Source organism: Liolophura sinensis, chromosome 13, assembly GCF_032854445.1.
Source record: "Liolophura sinensis isolate JHLJ2023 chromosome 13, CUHK_Ljap_v2, whole genome shotgun sequence".
NCBI lineage: Eukaryota > Metazoa > Mollusca > Polyplacophora > Chitonida > Chitonidae > Liolophura > Liolophura sinensis.
The window spans coordinates 15,180,116-15,198,552 of NC_088307.1; the positions used below are offsets into that span (position 1 = coordinate 15,180,116).

Here is an 18,437-nt window from a genome sequence, read left to right on the forward strand (position 1 = left end):
AACATTGAATAATCATGCAAATAATCAGATGAGTGCCATGGACCACTTGTTGTTACCAGTGCCTAACAAGCAATGAGAGCAGGAATCTACAGATTCCCCATCCAAGGCCAAAAAGTGTATAATGAGTGCAAAAATTGCAATATAAAACAGGTTCTCATGCAGTGAAAGCCTGGTGGGGACGGGAGTTGAAATGTGTTGTCAGACCGTTACAGTTAAAATGGCAATCCACTATCATGCTTCGCTTGCGGTGATTTGAAGTGTATCCCATTTACAAGTTATAGCTGACCTTACAAGGTAAGGAGAGTTATTGTGAGAGGGGGATCAGGTGCTACTGGTGACCATGTGGGTGTCCAGGTTAAAGTCTTTGGCCTATCATAGGGTTGTATTTATTTATTTGATTGGTATTTTATGCTGTACTCAAGAATATTTCACATATACAACGGCAGCCAGCATTATGGTGGGTGGAAAACGGGGGAAACCCATGACCATCTGCAGGTTGCTGGAAGACCTTCCCACGTACGGCCGGAGAAGGAAGCCAGCATGAGCTGGACTTCATAGGATTGTAGTGGGTACCCATAGTACACAGATAGCCAATCATCTGTAGCAATTTGCATATCAAGGAAAGACCAAGGAAGTCTTTTGACCTCATATTCAGCATTTTGCTCAACTATTCACAGGGTTTCAATTGCCTCCCCATAGCAGGTGGATTGTCAGATGCAGTTCGCGATTTGCATATGAAAGACCTGTGTGACAGAGTTGTGCACTAACTCCCAACGGTGTCTTTTAGCACCACAGTGATTTACAACTCAAAAGCATATGAAGTCAGTGCTCTGCAATCCTTTTGTATGCCATAAACAGTCCTAGTTGTGACAGTATAATAATTTTGAGCTTTTCTGTTGATTTAAGAACAAGATCTTAGCACTGTCTAATTAGAGCATAATGTCTGTGTATGACAGTGTCAATCATTCTACTTTTGGGGGGTTTAGAGGTCAATATTTGAATGTATCACATGACTTGAACATCACTGTAAACCTCCAACCTTTTTGACACCTAAAGCACTTTCTTTCAGTGGAATTTATGCAAACAGCTATTATGGAAATGATGCTAGAAATAATTTGTTGGTGTCATTAAAGATGCAAGCTTCATAAAACTCTGCAATTATTTCTCTGCACCCCATTTCTTTCAGAATGTTTCAAAATATTGGTTGCAGAGGTGGCTGAAAAGGTTAAAGAATTGGGGTATGCAGTTTGACAAACTGCTTAATCAGGCGAGCTATCAGTTCTCTGAATGCCTTGTTATTTTAGATTCCCGTAAAACTGTCCAGTAGCGGAAAGCTCAAGACTTTTGGTCATGTGATTCAAGATATAAAATCGAATCCCCCATACTAGTATCTGTAGAATTACTTCTACAATTGTTTCTATTCTGTTACTTTCAGTTCATTCAGGGGTAGTTGTTTTGGCCAAGTCGTGTACAAGTATACATCCATGCTAGCTCAGAACGTTTGATTCTATTCATGTTTCCTAATGTGATGTTGACAATAAAATTACTGTGCTAATATCTACGACATAATTGCTTTGGTATGCTTATGAACTTGTGGTAATAAAATCGCCGCGTTGATGTCTTACCACATACATTTTCTGCTTGCAGTATATATGAGATTGATGGGGTTTTTTTGTATTGTCATGACGGCGGTTGGTGTGGAGGGGGTTGGGTATGGAGTGGAGTAGAGGGTGTGGAGAGGAGAGCTCATTTGGTATAATTGAGGCATAGGCACGGAGATTTGCCGCAAGACAGCTCAGAAGATGGCTTAACGATCATCCCTGTTCGAGCTGCCCCCTTCGCTTGAGTGACCGGTCTTGATTATGACAATATTGATGATGAAAACAATTACAGAGCACAATAAACGATGACATAATTGCTCTGAAATTACAGGTTACGGTGTCTATAGTTTCCCCGGGTGGATTCTGGTCGACAGTTGCAATTTGTCTCTGATCATCGAATTTTCCAGCGCTAATTGACGGGAAGCCGATCGATCGATGGCGAACAAGAAAAGACAAAATAAGAGGTTGAAGGAAATTTGACGACACCAATGAGTAACTATTAGCCTGGGTGGTAGCCCCTTCTCGAGGCAAGGTCGGGAAGGATTGACGTAAACACGTGCCGGCTCCGAGAGAGACCGCCAATATCGCAGACGCTGTGAAAGACGGGTATACTGCGAAGGAATTAATGAGCGTTGGAGAGCCTGATCGCTTCCTCCACCCTCGGCCAGTGAAGAAGGCAGGGTGTTATGGGGTCGCCGCTAGAGGGTACATCTCTGATCAGAAACCAGACACTGCCAGATTCAAAGTAAAACGGTCAATTAGACAAAATGTGGTTTCGAACCTCTGCTGGCATTGTCGGTGGCAAATCGGGGATAAAAGCCTCGCACAATAGACACTTGATGTAATAGGGCTCTAATTGATCTCTTCGCAGAGGAGGACTTTTGCTGAGAAATGTTATAGCGTTATTGGCCATCACCCTTGACACGGAGACTGTGCGATACGATGGAAACGTTCTAAACCCAAACATTCCCCCAAGTCTTTTATCCCCCGATGTTGTATTTAATCTTCGGGTCGAAACAATTGCATCTGCGCGTAGGTTGATCTTTCTCGGCTCCCCTGTTCAAATCAAAGTAAGGTGCTTCTGATGGAATTGTTTTAGGCTTGGCTCGAGGCATAGTGGTTCTATTAGATTCACGGGACTCAATTGGCCGTGCACTATTAGCCCTTGAGAGAATTTGAATAGCCTGTAGTCTTAAAGTGGCCATGTTTCTCTAATGATGGCTCGTCCCACTCTGAGCCAAATGACCGTGAAGCGTTTGCCAAACTGTCTGTCTAACTCAAGTGTTATTATAACCATTGAGTGAAGACTTGACGGGTTTTTCCTCTCACCCCAGACAAAGCTGAACATGGGCTAGATCCTTTTACCAAGACAAACGTGTCTTCTGTTACACTGCCCCATGTCATTTGACTGTAAAAGCATGTCAGAATTCCTGGAGGAGCAACGGACTGTCTGAAGACGCCAGAAATCACACATGTACTGAATACATCACCAGTGTTCTGCTGGTATCCTTACCTGTTTTGTGTTTGTTCTGTGGGTTATAGAGAATAACACCACACAATAGACGAATCTAAAACCAAAAAAAACGTTAGTTATAATGAAAATCCAGATACCGTGAGCTCGATCACCCGCCCTCAATGTTCTCCCGAATAGAGCTCCGTCAGACTTTCTTGGCAGCGTATTATATATTCCTTGAAGTCGCTGAACAGACTAAATATTGTATTTTCCAAACGATAAAACAAGCCCCGCTGAAACTATTAGCTCGTGTTCACAGATGGACTGCCACACACACAAAAAAAACAATTGTTTGCACGCAAACTTGTGTTCTTTCCACAAAAGGTTTGTCATATTTGAACAGCTATTTGTCTTGCGTTAAATTAACACAAAGTCTTGTGCTGACAGTTTTGAACACAAGATATGTTGGATGTTATACACAACACTTGTTGGGGGAATACTCAAGTTTTTGTTGTATTGCATAAATTACCTCATTTGGTTCAACACAAGTTTGTGTTTTATTATTTTGTAACACAAACATATGTACTTCACATTTATTTAACACATTTAGGTTGGGTTCCACATTTCCGTGTTGAATGAAAACAATACAAAGTGGTTTTTGTGTGTGCTGATGTGAGACGTTATGTGAAGATGTAGAGCCAATAATATACATCTCTGTTGCAGTCATTGAATCTGATCTTTGCTATTTCTTTCATTATTTGTATTTATTGCTCATCATATTAATGTTAAAGCCGTATAAAACTGAATTTTCTCGAGTAGAATTTGTGTTAGGATTTTTTTTTCAGACATATGATTCTCCACCACGAAAATGTCTGCAAATACCCTTTTCCTTTGTGCATGTTGGCAAAACAGACATTCATTTTGGGAAATTATTTTGATTTCTCATAAAAAAGTACATAAACGTGAACTGCAATTACTCGAACTCTTTGACTAAACGCGTTGCTTTACTTAACTGTTTAGAAAACTTCAGGCAAGAGCCAGCAGTGTCCTCCGATATCCAGGATATTGTGACGCCAAACAACGGAGTTTAACCTGATATAATGATCATGTACCCTCGTTGTTAGTGCGGTGAAGATTATTTTCAAACTGCAAAATTGATTTTATTTGTCTAGGACATGTTATGTAGTACAGGCTTGAGAGTTTGATTGATACATTCTTGCATTAAGCTGAACACTGGCGCGATCAACAGGACAAGTTTACCTATAGTTTCGCATTATAAGTGGCCATTTAACAATCAAAAGATATTAAGACCCCAGGCAGGGCTACCTACATGTATGTTGTTATTTTAAAAAATTGGCAGCGTTATTCCCTTTATCTACAAAAACAATCGTCCCTTGCATTCCATGAACCGTAATTCATGCAGTGGATTTTTCTGAAATGGCTTGATTGCGTGACACCACCGTTTCTTAAATTTTCTAGTTGAGAGGACAGAAATGAATAGTAAATATGGCACTAGTTTTATTTTGAGACTGTGACAGCGGTAGGTCTTATATTGTGTATCCAGTAACAAACAGCTTCTGTGACCTTTGTGTCAACTAACTTTGGGAATTATCCGATGTGAAGCCTGGCTTGAAAAAGAAATAGCGTGGAGTAGAAACACAGGGGAAAACAGAAGGGACGGTTGCATCAGAGTTTTGTCCTTGTTTATGGAGATAACGACTGAGGTTAGGACTGGCGCGGATTCACTTTGGAAAACATATTTTCGCAGAGAATATGTAGGCCTACGGCTGTATGCCTGATTTCAGACTTGCTCTTGAAAATGTGTAGAATATTTTAGCGAATTGTGACCTGTAGCGTAACGGAAACAAATACTGCCGTCGGTTGACAGTTGGAATAAAAAAACTCGTGGATTTTATGATATTTCGTTCCGTATTTGTATTGATGAATTCTTAAATATTGTTTATGATTTCTGGACAGTGCCACCAACATAAAATTCAGTGGTCAAGATCGCTGAAAAATCGACAATTTCCTGTCACGTTTGTGTTTGCATGTTTTTCATTGGCGTGTTTATTGTCGTGTGGTCAAGTGTTGTTCCATACCTTTATTGTTGTCCATCTGGCGTAGGTAGATTAGATGTGTTGTCTGAGGTATATGTAATGAAGAGACCACCGACTGTGACGTTACTGCTGGGAACACTGGAGGGGAGCTGGAGAGCGAGAATTTCGGACAGCCCGAACCACAATGACCGATTAGTGCTCTTTCACTCTAGGTGTAGACAGTCCCTCTTGACCAACGTCCACTATTGTCCAGCACCAATTGCCTACATCTGTGTTAGAATTGCCGACCATGGTCATCCCCTTCGTTCAACCGACAATCGTTAACATTCACAAATACAATTGTCTCCTTACCAAATGATCAACGTTATCTGCCCGAAACAAAATCGAAGCCAAATCGATTTCTTATCTACCAATCAGGAACTGATTTAATAAGCTTTTGATTACGATACAGCCCAAACGAGCTATTATGTGACATCTGTACAATCCATAAAACTTGTACATATATTAAAGGATATACGAATCTCAAACTTAAGTCAGGTCATTGAGATAAAATGGAAAAAGTGGGAAATATTGCTTAAAACACGAACTATTCCTTTGAAGGTCTGCAGCAACCTGCGGATGGTCGTGGGTTTCCCCAGGGCTCTGTCCGGTTTCCTCCCACCATAATGCTGGCCGCCGTCGTATAAGTGAAATATTCTTGAGTACGGCGTAAAACACCAATCAAATAAATAAATAAAATATTCCTTTGAAAAAACTATACTATTGGCATATATATATATATATATATATATATATATATATATATATATATATATATCCATTCTTATAGGGTGTATTTCTAGCATGCGATCAAATTGAGATGCTTGAACACTTACATTACTACTTGTACGAATTACGGAGAAACTGGTGACTGTGCAGAACAATGATAGAATAACACTATACAAAACAATTGTAATATGGAATGGCGCAAACGTTTTGTTGCCCGGGGATGTAAAGCATCACTGCCCATATGTAAGTACTCCGTAAGATTACTTGTCTCGTATCTTGATAATGGCTTTGAAATAAAGCAAATTATCCTAATGGATGTAATTATTGGGTGTTACCTCACTATTACTCTTCAAGTGTGAACAAGCATGCGGTTTTTAATCGAATGCTGCCTCAAAGTTGAATAGAGCCTATTTTGTTTTCAGTTCTCAAGCCTTGTGTTTATAGAGGCGTGTGACAAATCGTACTTTGTGAACGAGACTTTATAAGCCTAGTGGACATTTATGTGGACAGAAACTTCTTCCAAATGTTAATCTTGTACGAACATGTATACAGTATATTCCATTGGGAAAGCTACAGTGGATACGCCTGTTTATTACTCTCTATGTATATATGTGCCATCGAATTGTTCGTTGCAGAGAAAAGCATAACCTTTTTTAATTTAACGAGTGAATTGGGAGAAAGAAAAAAATCTATTCACTTCTTGCAATTTTGTACACGAAGGTAGGTTATTTTTTTAATCGAGTTTTATCGCTGTTACGTAACTAGCGATACAACAACGTTCCAACTCGCGCTCCTGATTCTTGGAATCGTAATAAGATTATGGAGTCAACACTTCGTAGAATCTACCTCTACGCCACCTGTAGCCCTTTGATCTCTGCCGGGCAAATGTAATTAGGTACTCCACGTGAGTTGTGTTGAGATTGCCCAGTTTGGTTACAGCTCGGTTTCCTTTTCGAATTCGCATTGACTGAGCCTGAACATAATTACATTAGAGAGCGTGTGAATGGAAAGCCAAGCTACAGAAAGTAGTACTGTTCTTCCGCGAAAAAGGCGCGTGCCGTGACTGTTAACAACAGCGTCCTCTTTGCGCTGTTTTTCACAGTTTTGCCGCATAGCCACACAGCGTGTGGGAGACGGCTTTTTTCTTCTTCGAGGAATGCTTTGGTGTTGTTTGGGTAGAGCTTATGTATATTGAAGGCGAAAAACAAGCAGAAGCTTAAAACTGCGTTAATCTATGTCAATCAGAAACAGTTTTGTTTAGTTTATAGAATAGTTGCATACTGTTAGATGTGATGTATAAGTTTTCAAGCTGTAAATGACCACATAAGTGGTTATGATTTGACTCCTTTGAAGTATAACGTTGTCCAGTCTGCATGAAGACAAGTGTTACTCCCTTTTCATTGTCTTCATGCAATTTTTTATTAAATGTGATGGAAACACCACGTTTTGGGTAATTCTAGACCAGTGACGCCGGATAAATTGCAGTTCATTTCACTACATTTTTTTCAACCGACTTCTGCTTAAGCCATGGTGCTAAAAGGCATATATAATTTGCTTATCTTTAGCAAATGAGGAAAAAAGCCCATGAAGAGGTAAATTGACAAGGGGCCTGGTTTTAACATCTACGCGAACACTTGCCAAATATATCACACTGTCGTCGCTACTCTGGTTTTCACTCTATGCTGTTGTTTTATATATTATTGTGAGCAGCCATATTTTTTAAGGGGGCTGGGGATATAATACACGGGAATCCGTATGATTACATAGAACAAATGGCATGCAACTGAATTACGCAATGTCAGCATAGAATCCGTTGTGTAAGTCTGCATGGAATGAGGTATTTATTTGATTTAATAAATTAGCGAACAAGACGTAAAATTCGGTGGATACCCGATCGTTGTCTTTTATAAGTGAACTAGTGTTCAGTTCGACGTTATAAACCCAGTGGGTTTGTGTTCCAAGAACATGTGTGACTCCATGATTGTTTTTGATGATAAGCAAAGCCTGGAGTAAAATGTCAGCTCTTTGACTTCCGAAATCCCAGGTATATGGTAGGGAGTCATATACATGTATTACGACTGCATGTATACATAGACATGTTGCTAACGGTATCTCAATGCTTTGCCCGAGGAGACGCTACCACCAATACAACTTGAGAAGTATTTCTTGTGGTAGAACTCGGCATTAAACCATCGATCAACCTCACATCTTGTCATTTTCTACATCTTCTTTCAGAATTACCCTTCCACAGTGGATGTACAGAGAATATTGTCAAAAGCCACGGAATTATCGGCAAGGTAGGGATTTACAGCGGGATTGCGACTTGGTATAAATTCATCGTTATATAGTTCAGTGATAGACAGTGAAATTGCATCTACCACTGATGAAGAAAGTGTATGCTTAAAAATGTTAGTAAGGGTTATATATATATTTATACAAGGTTCTTGTTTGATCATCTTTTGAACGAGGTTCCATCAGAGAGAAAAAACTTGTAACAAAAGTGGATTTTTTTTGTGATCTGTAACGAAAATGTGATATTCCACGTTGTGAAATAAATGAATGACAGCACGCAAGTACTTTCCTGTTTAGCAGGGACACTATTTGTTATCTATACATTTCAGTTTTTGTAGGGTCCTCCGTGGCTCAGTTGGTTAGCGCGCTAGCGCAGCGTTATGACCCAGGAGTATCTCACCAATGCGGTCCCTGTGAGTTCAAGGCCAGCTCATGCTGGCTTCCTCTCCGGCCGTACGTGGGAAGGTCTGGCAGCAACCTGCGGATGGTCGTTGGTTTCCCCCGGGCTCAGCCCGGTTTCCACCCACCATAATGCTGGCCACCGTCGTAATTCTTGAGTACGGCGTAAAACACCAATGAAATAAATAAATAAATTCAGTTTTTGTATATATATAACTCTGTGATTTCCCATGCAATTGCAGTCCGCTAGCTCTAGTAAGGATTATGTAGGGCTCCTACAGGTATGGTATCTTGTTCGAATTTCCTGAAGTAGAAGTGAAGTACATGTTGTGTAACAGTTGTCGTAGAAGTAAGGATGCGCGTGTATGGTGTTTCTGTGATGACGGCGAATGGCCTACTGATCAATGGGGAGATCTCAAGCTCGAATCCTTGGTTTGCAGCGACATAAAATCTGTAGTTGTCCGGTAAATTGCGAGCTTCAGTGTTTCTCTCCAGGTTCTCTCTAGGTTTATGTATCAATAAACCTGACCGCCGTCATGTACAGATGTGAAACTTTCTTGAGAACATGAACCCGTGACCGAATTAAGTTAATAAATACTCTATAAAATTTACAATTTCCGTTCGTGCATAAGTATAGGTTATATTCACCACAGATATGACAAACGTGTTCGATGACCCTTGCAAGTTTTGGACAATTTACATATCTTAAGGTATATATGCACTAGGCCCAAAAGTCGGTCTGGAGTCTGAACCTTATAACGTGCGTATTACGTAGGCAATGGATAAAATGCCGAAACTTAAACTTAAAAATTCAATGTGTTGATTTTAACAGAAAGTCCGTTGTCGCAGTGAAGCTGGAATGTATATTCTCTAATTATAACATAATACTGTGTTATATTCAACATAATATCCTTATGCTTTACCCGAGGCCGAGCATCAATGTTAAATTTAACAGATTAGTTTTCTGAGTGTACGACTGTTCACGTACACTGTTAACGATCTCGTAGCCATTAAGATATTTGTGCAACACCAAAAAAGGAAACCAGGGAAAGAAACTCGTCTCTGATCGTTACATCAGAACAATCAACATCGTCCACGCCCACAAAGTTCACTCTAACAATGATGTCAGACAACGAGATATGAAGTTGAGAAGATCAAACTATACCATAATGCTGGCCGCCGTCGTATAAGTGAAATATTCTTGAGTACGGCGTAAAACACCAATCAAATATACAAATAAATATATCTTATTATGAATGTGCATTGAGGTCAGCGAAATATACTTGTTGAACTAAATAATCTTATACTTCAGTTTTCTTCTGTTTTTATTTTAGTTGACTGCTGCGATGTTTCCAAATGAGATTTTTAAAGCCGAGGAATACAAAGGTTACATGTACAAATTTCCGATTTATTTTACTGAAACGGGTCTATCAGAAGAATGGAAATGGAAGGCAAGAAGAGACTCAACGACGATGTGGATATGGGGTCGTCATCTTGTAACTTGGAATAAACATGTCGCACACACATACACGTTTAGATAACCTTGAGATATTGTAGAAACAGGTAGCAATATTTATAATGACGGTTGTGAGAACAGTTCAGTTTCTGTCAGGTTGAGAGAAGGAACTCCCTGTATAATGGAAAAGGAAATGACTTGGTCATTTTACTGGGAGAAACCACAGTTGAGACGGTGTGTTAATTCGCTGAATGGTTTTCAGTTTAATTTTCTTCCGGAGGTTCAGTAGGAACCTGACCAGGCCTCTTGGTTTTCAGCTTTTGCTCCGGAGGCTTGTCAGCATCCTGAAGATGATCGTTTGGTTTTCAGCTTTTACATCGGAGGTTTGTCAGACGATGTGACCTGGTTTTCGGCTTTTTCTCCGGAGGTTCGTCAGAAACCTAACGATGTGGGCTGGTTTTCAGCTTTTTCTCCGGAGGTTCGTCAGGAACCTAACGATGTGGGCTGATTTTCAGCTTTTTTTCTCCGGAGGTTCGTCAAGAACCTGACGAGGTCTGTAAAATTTTGTAAAATTGGCAGATGGCCTATAAGCTGAATATAGATATAGATATCAGAAAGCAAGCTTCTGCTGTGATATACGACGTGTTGTATTTTTTCTCCATGTTTCTGTGGTTATAGAACATAATAACTTAGCATGTTTGATGTAAAAGAGATTGTTTCGTTTTGTGCCTGTACGAAATTAACTTAAGGTGTCGTGGTATCAGTAATTGTTGTAAACTTGAAAATACCTTGTAACACCTTGAAAATGGCCCATGTTTTCTTGTGTATTTGTCGTGTACACTCACATAAAATGTAGGAGGACAGCGATGGGTATGTGAGAACTGTATAGCAGCGCTGCAAAGTATGGACCTACAACGAATTCCCTACATGCGTTTCAGCACTCAGTACACATATCCATTAATCACGGTAAGGAGTGGTAGTCGCCACCTCAGGTTCTGCGTTTGGACACGTTCCACAAGGTAAAACCAGCGAGCGTCAGCAAGCTAGGTGAAAACCACCCCGGGCGTCACCACGTGTTCTGAACATCCAGCACATGAAACCTCGGTCTTACTCTTTGGTGTTTTAACTACTCACAGAGAATTACTTGACATCATAATCCCTTGCCTTTACCAGTATTAGGTTAAGGTTTCGCTCAAGCAGTTAATACCAAGCTTTACTCAGAAAATAGTTTACAAAAATACAAAAAAAGCTTTTCATTGTTAAATAAATACAAGTTGTTGAGGGAAAACTAATTAAGTTTACCCATGTTACAAAAAGTTGAAGAATGGTAATTGTGTTGGAGGATGTAAATGGCCAATATTTGACAGTCATATAGAGACAGTATATACACTGCTATACCAGTCGATGTTAATGTTCTTCCAATATGGCGGACAAGTTGTTGTTCCGCAATACGGCTCTGTTACGTCATGCCCAAACCTCTGTAGATGAGTATGGCCATGAATGTAGTTACCCTCTTCGAGCCACTCACTGGTAAAACGACCTTCTGTCATGTGGATCTGTCGTATAAATCTTCTCTTATTTCAGTTTGATAACAAAATTTTTATTGTCGTTCTAGAACAGCCGATCTATAGGCAAAATAGATCATGCCCTGAGGAACATGACTTGTCTTTGCCAAAACTTAAATTAGAGTTTTACTGCAAGAATTTTAGCTTGTATATTAACTTGTGTACATGTATTAATTGATGTGTATATCAGGTATAATAATGTTTTACGTTAATATATGTCAGGCAGATTTGTACAGAAGCTGTGATGGGTCATTCTAGTTTATTCCGTGATTCCCATAAAATCAATCCGCGCATGCTCTGTTGGGTCGCTTTGACCATAATTGCAGTATAGGACGTTACCGTCTTCTGTCAAATTATTGTTTATTGTGTTGCTGTGTTTGATTTGAGTGTAAACTTTCCTGGAAATGCATGGCGTTATACCATCTACTGATGGCTATTTTCTCTTTGAAAGTTTATAATTGCTAGAATGGACCAGATTTTCCGCAAGAAAAAATTCTGCCAGAGGGAATTGTGGGTTTGGATATATTCAGACTTTTCAGGAAAATGTCGGACTCACAACGATTTGGTCAAGCATGTGCATGGAGGGTTAGTCCCTATAATCTAATTCTGAGCTGCGTGATGAGGAGATTTCAACCAAGGTGGACATATATAGGTGTGTGTAATAAGCCTGTTAAATTGTATGTGATATCAAAGATGTTGGGATTTGAGTTCACACTATGTTTGGGGGAGAAACACGTCATTTCGACATTAAACCATTGTAAATGGCCATGATAAGCATCTGCTTGATGTTACTGGCATAATCTCGTCATAAACTTATCTAATCTCGCAGACTGCAGCTCATATAACCAGCCCTTAAGCCTGAAACTCTTTCACACAGAAAAATCGTAAATCGGTTTTCTTGTCGTGTTTTTTTTTTTATTATGACGTTATCAAGCGAGCTTCTACCAAGCTGTAATAACATCGTGCAACGTTAGCGGGGAAGAAAGCCGTACGTGTATTCAATCAAATTGTACCCAAAAATCACTTTTATACCTCATCTCTGTGAATTGATTTTTGCATCTTAAACCCTATTATTAACGAAATTTAAAGAAAAATTTCATTCGTTACATTGGGTAGAAGATCTGGCCATATATACCTATTTTAACGTTTGTTTTATAGCTTTATTATTTGCATAGTTTTGTTGATATGTGATGCTATGATGGTGCAACAACATTCCGATTCGAACAAAGAGGCTTAAGTGCCGTACCAAGTCCTCTCTAGAAACATGATCAATCACTTTTTTTGTCGGAGATGTATCGAACTTATTAATGCCTCGTGGGAAATTTAATGTCTCTTAAAGCGAGTTTAATGCGAAAAATAAAATGTCTGACCCCAGAGAAACGAAAACCTTGAGTCCCGAATCTCCGTAAGAGTAATTTTTTTCCAGCAGTCCTTGATGCGTGTCACACAGCTGCCGCGCGCTCTACCCATGATACCTGACAGGTGATGCAATGTGGGTCACTGCAACGTGCGTTTTTGAGGCTATGTTTTCATTTTAACCCTGTGTACAGACTACTCAAGCTATGACCGTGAAAATTGGTCAGTATAGTAACAAAATCATGCCATTTGAATGTCTGAAGTTTGAAAGGGTTTGAACAAAGGATAATGGAGCAATGCAGCATCAAAGTACAGCCCATTATATATATATATATATATATATATATATATATATATATATATATATATATATATATATATATATACACAAAGGCAACACAATTACGTTGACGCTGTGATTGTTCATTTCTGTTAACTGCCTCAAAATACCCTGTATAATCTGCCTTGTATAATTATAATCTTATGTGTACTGTATAGAAGAATACATGCATATCTATCTGCAAAGAACTAAATGTTTTATGAAATTGTGTAAAGGAAAATGTAAGGAAAAATAAATTTAATTTTCTTTACAAAATGGAATAACGTTTGTCTGTTTTGTACATTCAGTCATAATAGATAATCTTGAAATTAGTCTGTAGGTCCATAATTTGCCTACACTTGTGAATATGGCTTGAAAAAAGTGCTAAATACCAAATGAGTAAATATTGAGTTAGGAGTAAAGTATTTTTGTTATTCAGCTAAGACTAATACAGTAGTAATCAGGGGAGCGGGTCGTAGCCAAGGGCTAAGGTGTCTCCCTTTCATCCGGGTGGATGTGGGATCATTCCCGGCCATGGTACAATAAGCTATCGACGACGCTCATGGGGCCATTGGCACTGTTCAACGTTCACTGAATTAAGGCCACTTCCCACCCCCACCCCCTAGCCCCTTCAGTGAAAAGGTATCAGTATTGAGGAAACAGTGTTTGTATGTTGAAACTTTCGTGCATAAAATCCACGATCCTTAGCAAAGGCATATCACATACAGGCGAGATGAAGGGTTGTGAGAAAAGACATTCCGGCTTTTGGAAAGTTACATAAGCGGTCATTGTGTGAATGGCTTATCGCTGATCCGGGAAAGTCAGATGGCTTCGGTCCATATGTGTACATGTGTACTCAAAACCGGAAACGGTTTTCTTTATTGCATGGAACAAGCCATACATAGCTAACTACACCGGACTCTTGCATATACGTAAGTCGTTAAAATTCTGACAAATGATAGCTTTTTATGACCAATGCGTTTTCAGGATTTGACGCCAGGTTCATCGTGAACGCTAGCTTGGCAAAATGAACGTTTCTTGCTGTATTTTGTGTGCTCAACCTTGAGTTTCTGCAGGTTTGCGTAATTTGTTTCCAGAGGAATTCAAAGAAAAGCTGCATGTCGGGATACTCAAAGAAGATAAAAACTGTGCCGCTGGAAGACTAGCAAGCAAGCAAGTCTCCATTTTTTGATATGTTCAATAAAGTTTCGAATCCGTCCGCTCAGATACAGTGTACTTGAAGGCAAAGACATATGTAGATTATACCAAATGGGTTTCCAGATTTCCGACTCGAGGAGTTTGCCTTTGAATTGCCCTGTGATGTGAAAATTGCTTGATGAGAAAGCCCGGGCAAAATCTAAAGAGTCTCAGTAATGCTAGTGCTGTCGGAGCGAAGAGGTCTGATTTTCCAGTTTCCCTCCGCTTTTTCGAAATCAGATTGCGTCTAACTGTCAGACTGTTCTGGTATAACGACGGTGGCAATTTTGGCGATAATTGGTACTGTGTACGAACCGAGTCTCTCTTCAGCCTCTGTTACAAGCCCAGACCCAGTCTGAGAAGCGGATGTCGTCCGTCCTATCGAACGTTCGCCGTCAAGATCTCTGACCACGGCAGAGCACTTCTTCAGAATGCAAATGATACAGGCTGATAGAGAACGAGTCACTCTTGTATTTGTTGACGCTAAACGGAGGAACAATCGCTGAGGTCTGCCGGTATTACTTGTGTCTACATGCTCCGCATTCATTTCTCGGCTCTTCAATTCTTCCGCTCGGAATCAAATACAATCACATTTCTTCAAAATTCAGTTCCCATGGTAACCCCAATTTTGCTCGTGATTCTATTAGGAGGAAGTTGCCCTGTCAAATTGCCCGTGGAACTAAAGCTGAATAGAGTCTGCAGCAGTGGGATGTTTGTGGCTGATGTACATGATGTGTGGCATTCACTCTCCGATTGACTTCCCATTAGCAATCGAAATCCAATTGAACCCCGGTTCATCTTAAATACTCACAGGCTTGCAGCACCGAACTGAAACCCATTTTTTTCTTTTCTTGGTAAATGTGTCCAATAAAATAACGGTCAGACTTTCAACTCCTGAGCGGACTTATAATGTAAAACGAAACATAGTAATGTAAAAAAAGAAACAGATGAGTGTCACTTGCTTCTGTCCTATATGTATAAACCGAATGGTTTTCTACAATATTTTATGCAAATGCCGTGCAATAATACTCTGATGTAGTTAAAGACTACAATATATGGGTCTGTCAGCAACCAGCGGATGGTCATGGGTTTCCTTCGGGTTCTGTCCGGTTTCCTCCCACCTTAATGCTGGCTGGCGTAAAACTGCTATCAAATGAATACATAAATACAGTAAATGTTCCAGAACAAAGTTACGTGTATACTGTAATTACAAACTACCTGGACCGTACTGGCATATATAAAACCGTGGTTTATAGTGACGTCTTTCAATACAATCATCTGTACCTGCAAAGCCCGCTTATGTCCGCTCTATTACTTCGGACCAAACATCAAGTGTATATTAACCCTACCGTTGCTGCTGGGACATCGAGCGCCCTATCCCACATGGAGATTTCAGCGGTGACGGGGCAGATGAGGATTGGTGTGGGGCGGGGGGATGCGGATTCCTGGGGTGGGAGATGAGAATGGGTGGGGTGGGGAACGGGTGAGATGGGGAGGGTTGGGGCTAGCGCCGTGTTAGACCCCATGTAGATGAGGTCGGTGAGGATCTGAGTGGGTACAACAGCCGCATATACTCTATCTGAATTTTACTTCGTTACAACAGGTCGAAGAATTATTTCATATCCAGTTGAAATCGACTGTGTAATATCTGTGGCATAGTTTCATAGTTTCAAACAATATATGCATGTGAAACGTTGCATTTTGCCCAGATTCACGATCTAGTGGGTGATTAAAATATCCTTCGCCTCACCTGCGACTGAAAACCCTAACGTAATTTTGTCAGCAGGAAACAGGTAAATATTAAATTATTGGTATTCCGTCAATCATCCCTTGTATTTACTTATTACAGGGAAACTCACACCGCATTTGGCTGCCTGTTTTCTATTATGTCAGTCGTACGTGTGAGATCACTGTAGGGTGATGATCTCAGGTCATTTATCGCTTTCTAAGGCGTGTTTATTTATTTATTTGTTTATTTGATTGGTGTTTTACGCCGTACTCAAGAATATTTCACTTATACGACGGCGGTCAGCATTATGGTGGGTGGAAACCGGGCAGAGCCCGGGGGAAACCTACGACCATCAGCAGGTTGATGACAGACCAAGGCGTGTTTAAAACAAATGTTTAGTTATGGCATATTGAGTTTAATTATAATAATTTAATAATGACACTGGTTTTCTTGCACATTACTCAACATTGTGTTCCGGTTCATACTCACGGTCTGATTAGGCAATTAGTTGTTCAGGGTCAAGATCACTATAGCCCGAAAAGTTTTGTCCTGAAAGATAAGTCACTGACATGGTTAGTCCAGTATTTGTATGTTTATAGATATTCGTTTTTGAATTACTTCTTACTTGTTGTAACCTGGATCCATTTTGTAAATAATTTCTTTTCTTTTCACACATATTTGTACACGTTGTTGATTAATATACATGTATGTGACTAGTTTACAGCGTTAACTTAAAAAGTCAGCAGTGGTTAGCGTTAGTTAAAAATCTAAACAATTTTGATCTTTAATTTGAAATGTGAACAGTTTTTACCATTATATATTAATAAATTTTAAACGTGGTGTATATAAATAGAGTGAAAACCACAATCTTTTTTGTAACTCGACTGCGTGTTTACAACTTGGTGCATACAAAATCCCACCTGTAACCAGTTGTTCCCGCGGGAGTTGACAGCTTCATATTTATCCACGGATGCCCTGGGGTGAAATGGGCCCGTGAGTGGATATCACCTGTATAAGAACTGTGCTCACTAAGTATGCGACTGATAACAACCGCCTCGTATTTACCAATCAGGAGTACATTATTTTCTTTACGTTACTGTGTTTCTCTAATAACTGAACAATTAGTTTCAAGATTTTTGGATTGGTTGACTGTCTTAACGGGACTATTTACAATTTTCCGTTGTAAAATGCTCACAGTTTACAGTTTCTTTGACGGTGTGTGCATTTATATGTAAACTAAGCGCATCTTTTGCGAAAAAATAGTTTTTAATTTTAAATTATGTGAATGTATAAAATGAACAAAATAACGAAGAACGTTCAGTCTGTCATCTATATCATGCGTATATAATTTTCACCTAAGATCGAAAAGACTCGTTAGTTTTTCTCGTCATGTTTTGCTGATGGTCGTGGATTTGCCCCGGGTTTCTACCGGGTTTCCTCCCACCATAATGCCAGCCGTCGTCATATAAGTGAAATATTCTTGAGTATACGGCATAAAACATCACATAAATAAAAATATGTATTTAAAAATCGCTTCAATATTCCCAAAGTGGCGTTACATCCTTAAGTAACGTTCTTTCATTTCATACAACCATAAGTTTTATCTATTTTCAGTGCTGCACCGAAAAATGGCTCAATGATGCGAGTCAAACTAAAGGCCTTAAGCACTGCATCGTAGTGTAGACACTACCATGTGGCCAAACATTATGAACCGTTAATCTTTCCTGCAGAACTTTGGAATCTCAATTCAATACACTCAAAGATTTCTATTCTTACACAAATTCTTTCCATTTTCAGCAAGTCTGCATGTAAGTATGAACTGATTAAGAGGAGACGATTAATACAAAAAAAAAGGACGACAAATTTATCCAACTCAAGACAGTATGATAATTGTCAAAATCCATGTGACCGTATACTCTATTTGCTAGATTTTAAAAGTAAGCGTTTGAGGGGTTTGTGATTGAAACGTAAGCGTGAACTAGATGAGTGTATATATAGCTGAGTTTTGTTTATAGCCTGGTAAAATGTAGGGTCTCGAGTGTAAATTAACTGTAAACACCAAAACACGTTCTGGTCAGATTATTTAGAAATATGATCGTCAATACTCAAGTAAATACCTCATGTGATATCATTCGAATTTCTCCCAATGTGTTTTGTAAAATCTTTGCAGGTAATCTTATTTTGAACTCAATATAGAAAACGACAAATGATTGTGTAAGTCTTCCTGGGATTTATCTAGAGATTA

At 39.5% G+C, this 18,437-nt stretch overlaps 1 protein-coding gene across 1 annotated transcript in view; it reads left to right on the plus strand.

Moving 5' to 3' along the window:
- LOC135480409 (TBC1 domain family member 13-like) overlaps window positions 1-13,261 on the plus strand; it is a 35,467-nt gene extending 22,206 nt beyond the window's left edge. The window contains exons 14-15 of the mRNA XM_064760239.1: window positions 8,115-8,176; window positions 9,905-13,261. Coding sequence (XP_064616309.1) covers window positions 8,115-8,176; window positions 9,905-9,908 — 66 coding nt within the window. The 3' untranslated portion in view covers window positions 9,909-13,261. The remainder of the gene's footprint in view (window positions 1-8,114; window positions 8,177-9,904) is intronic.
- Window positions 13,262-18,437: the final 5,176 nt, after the last annotated feature.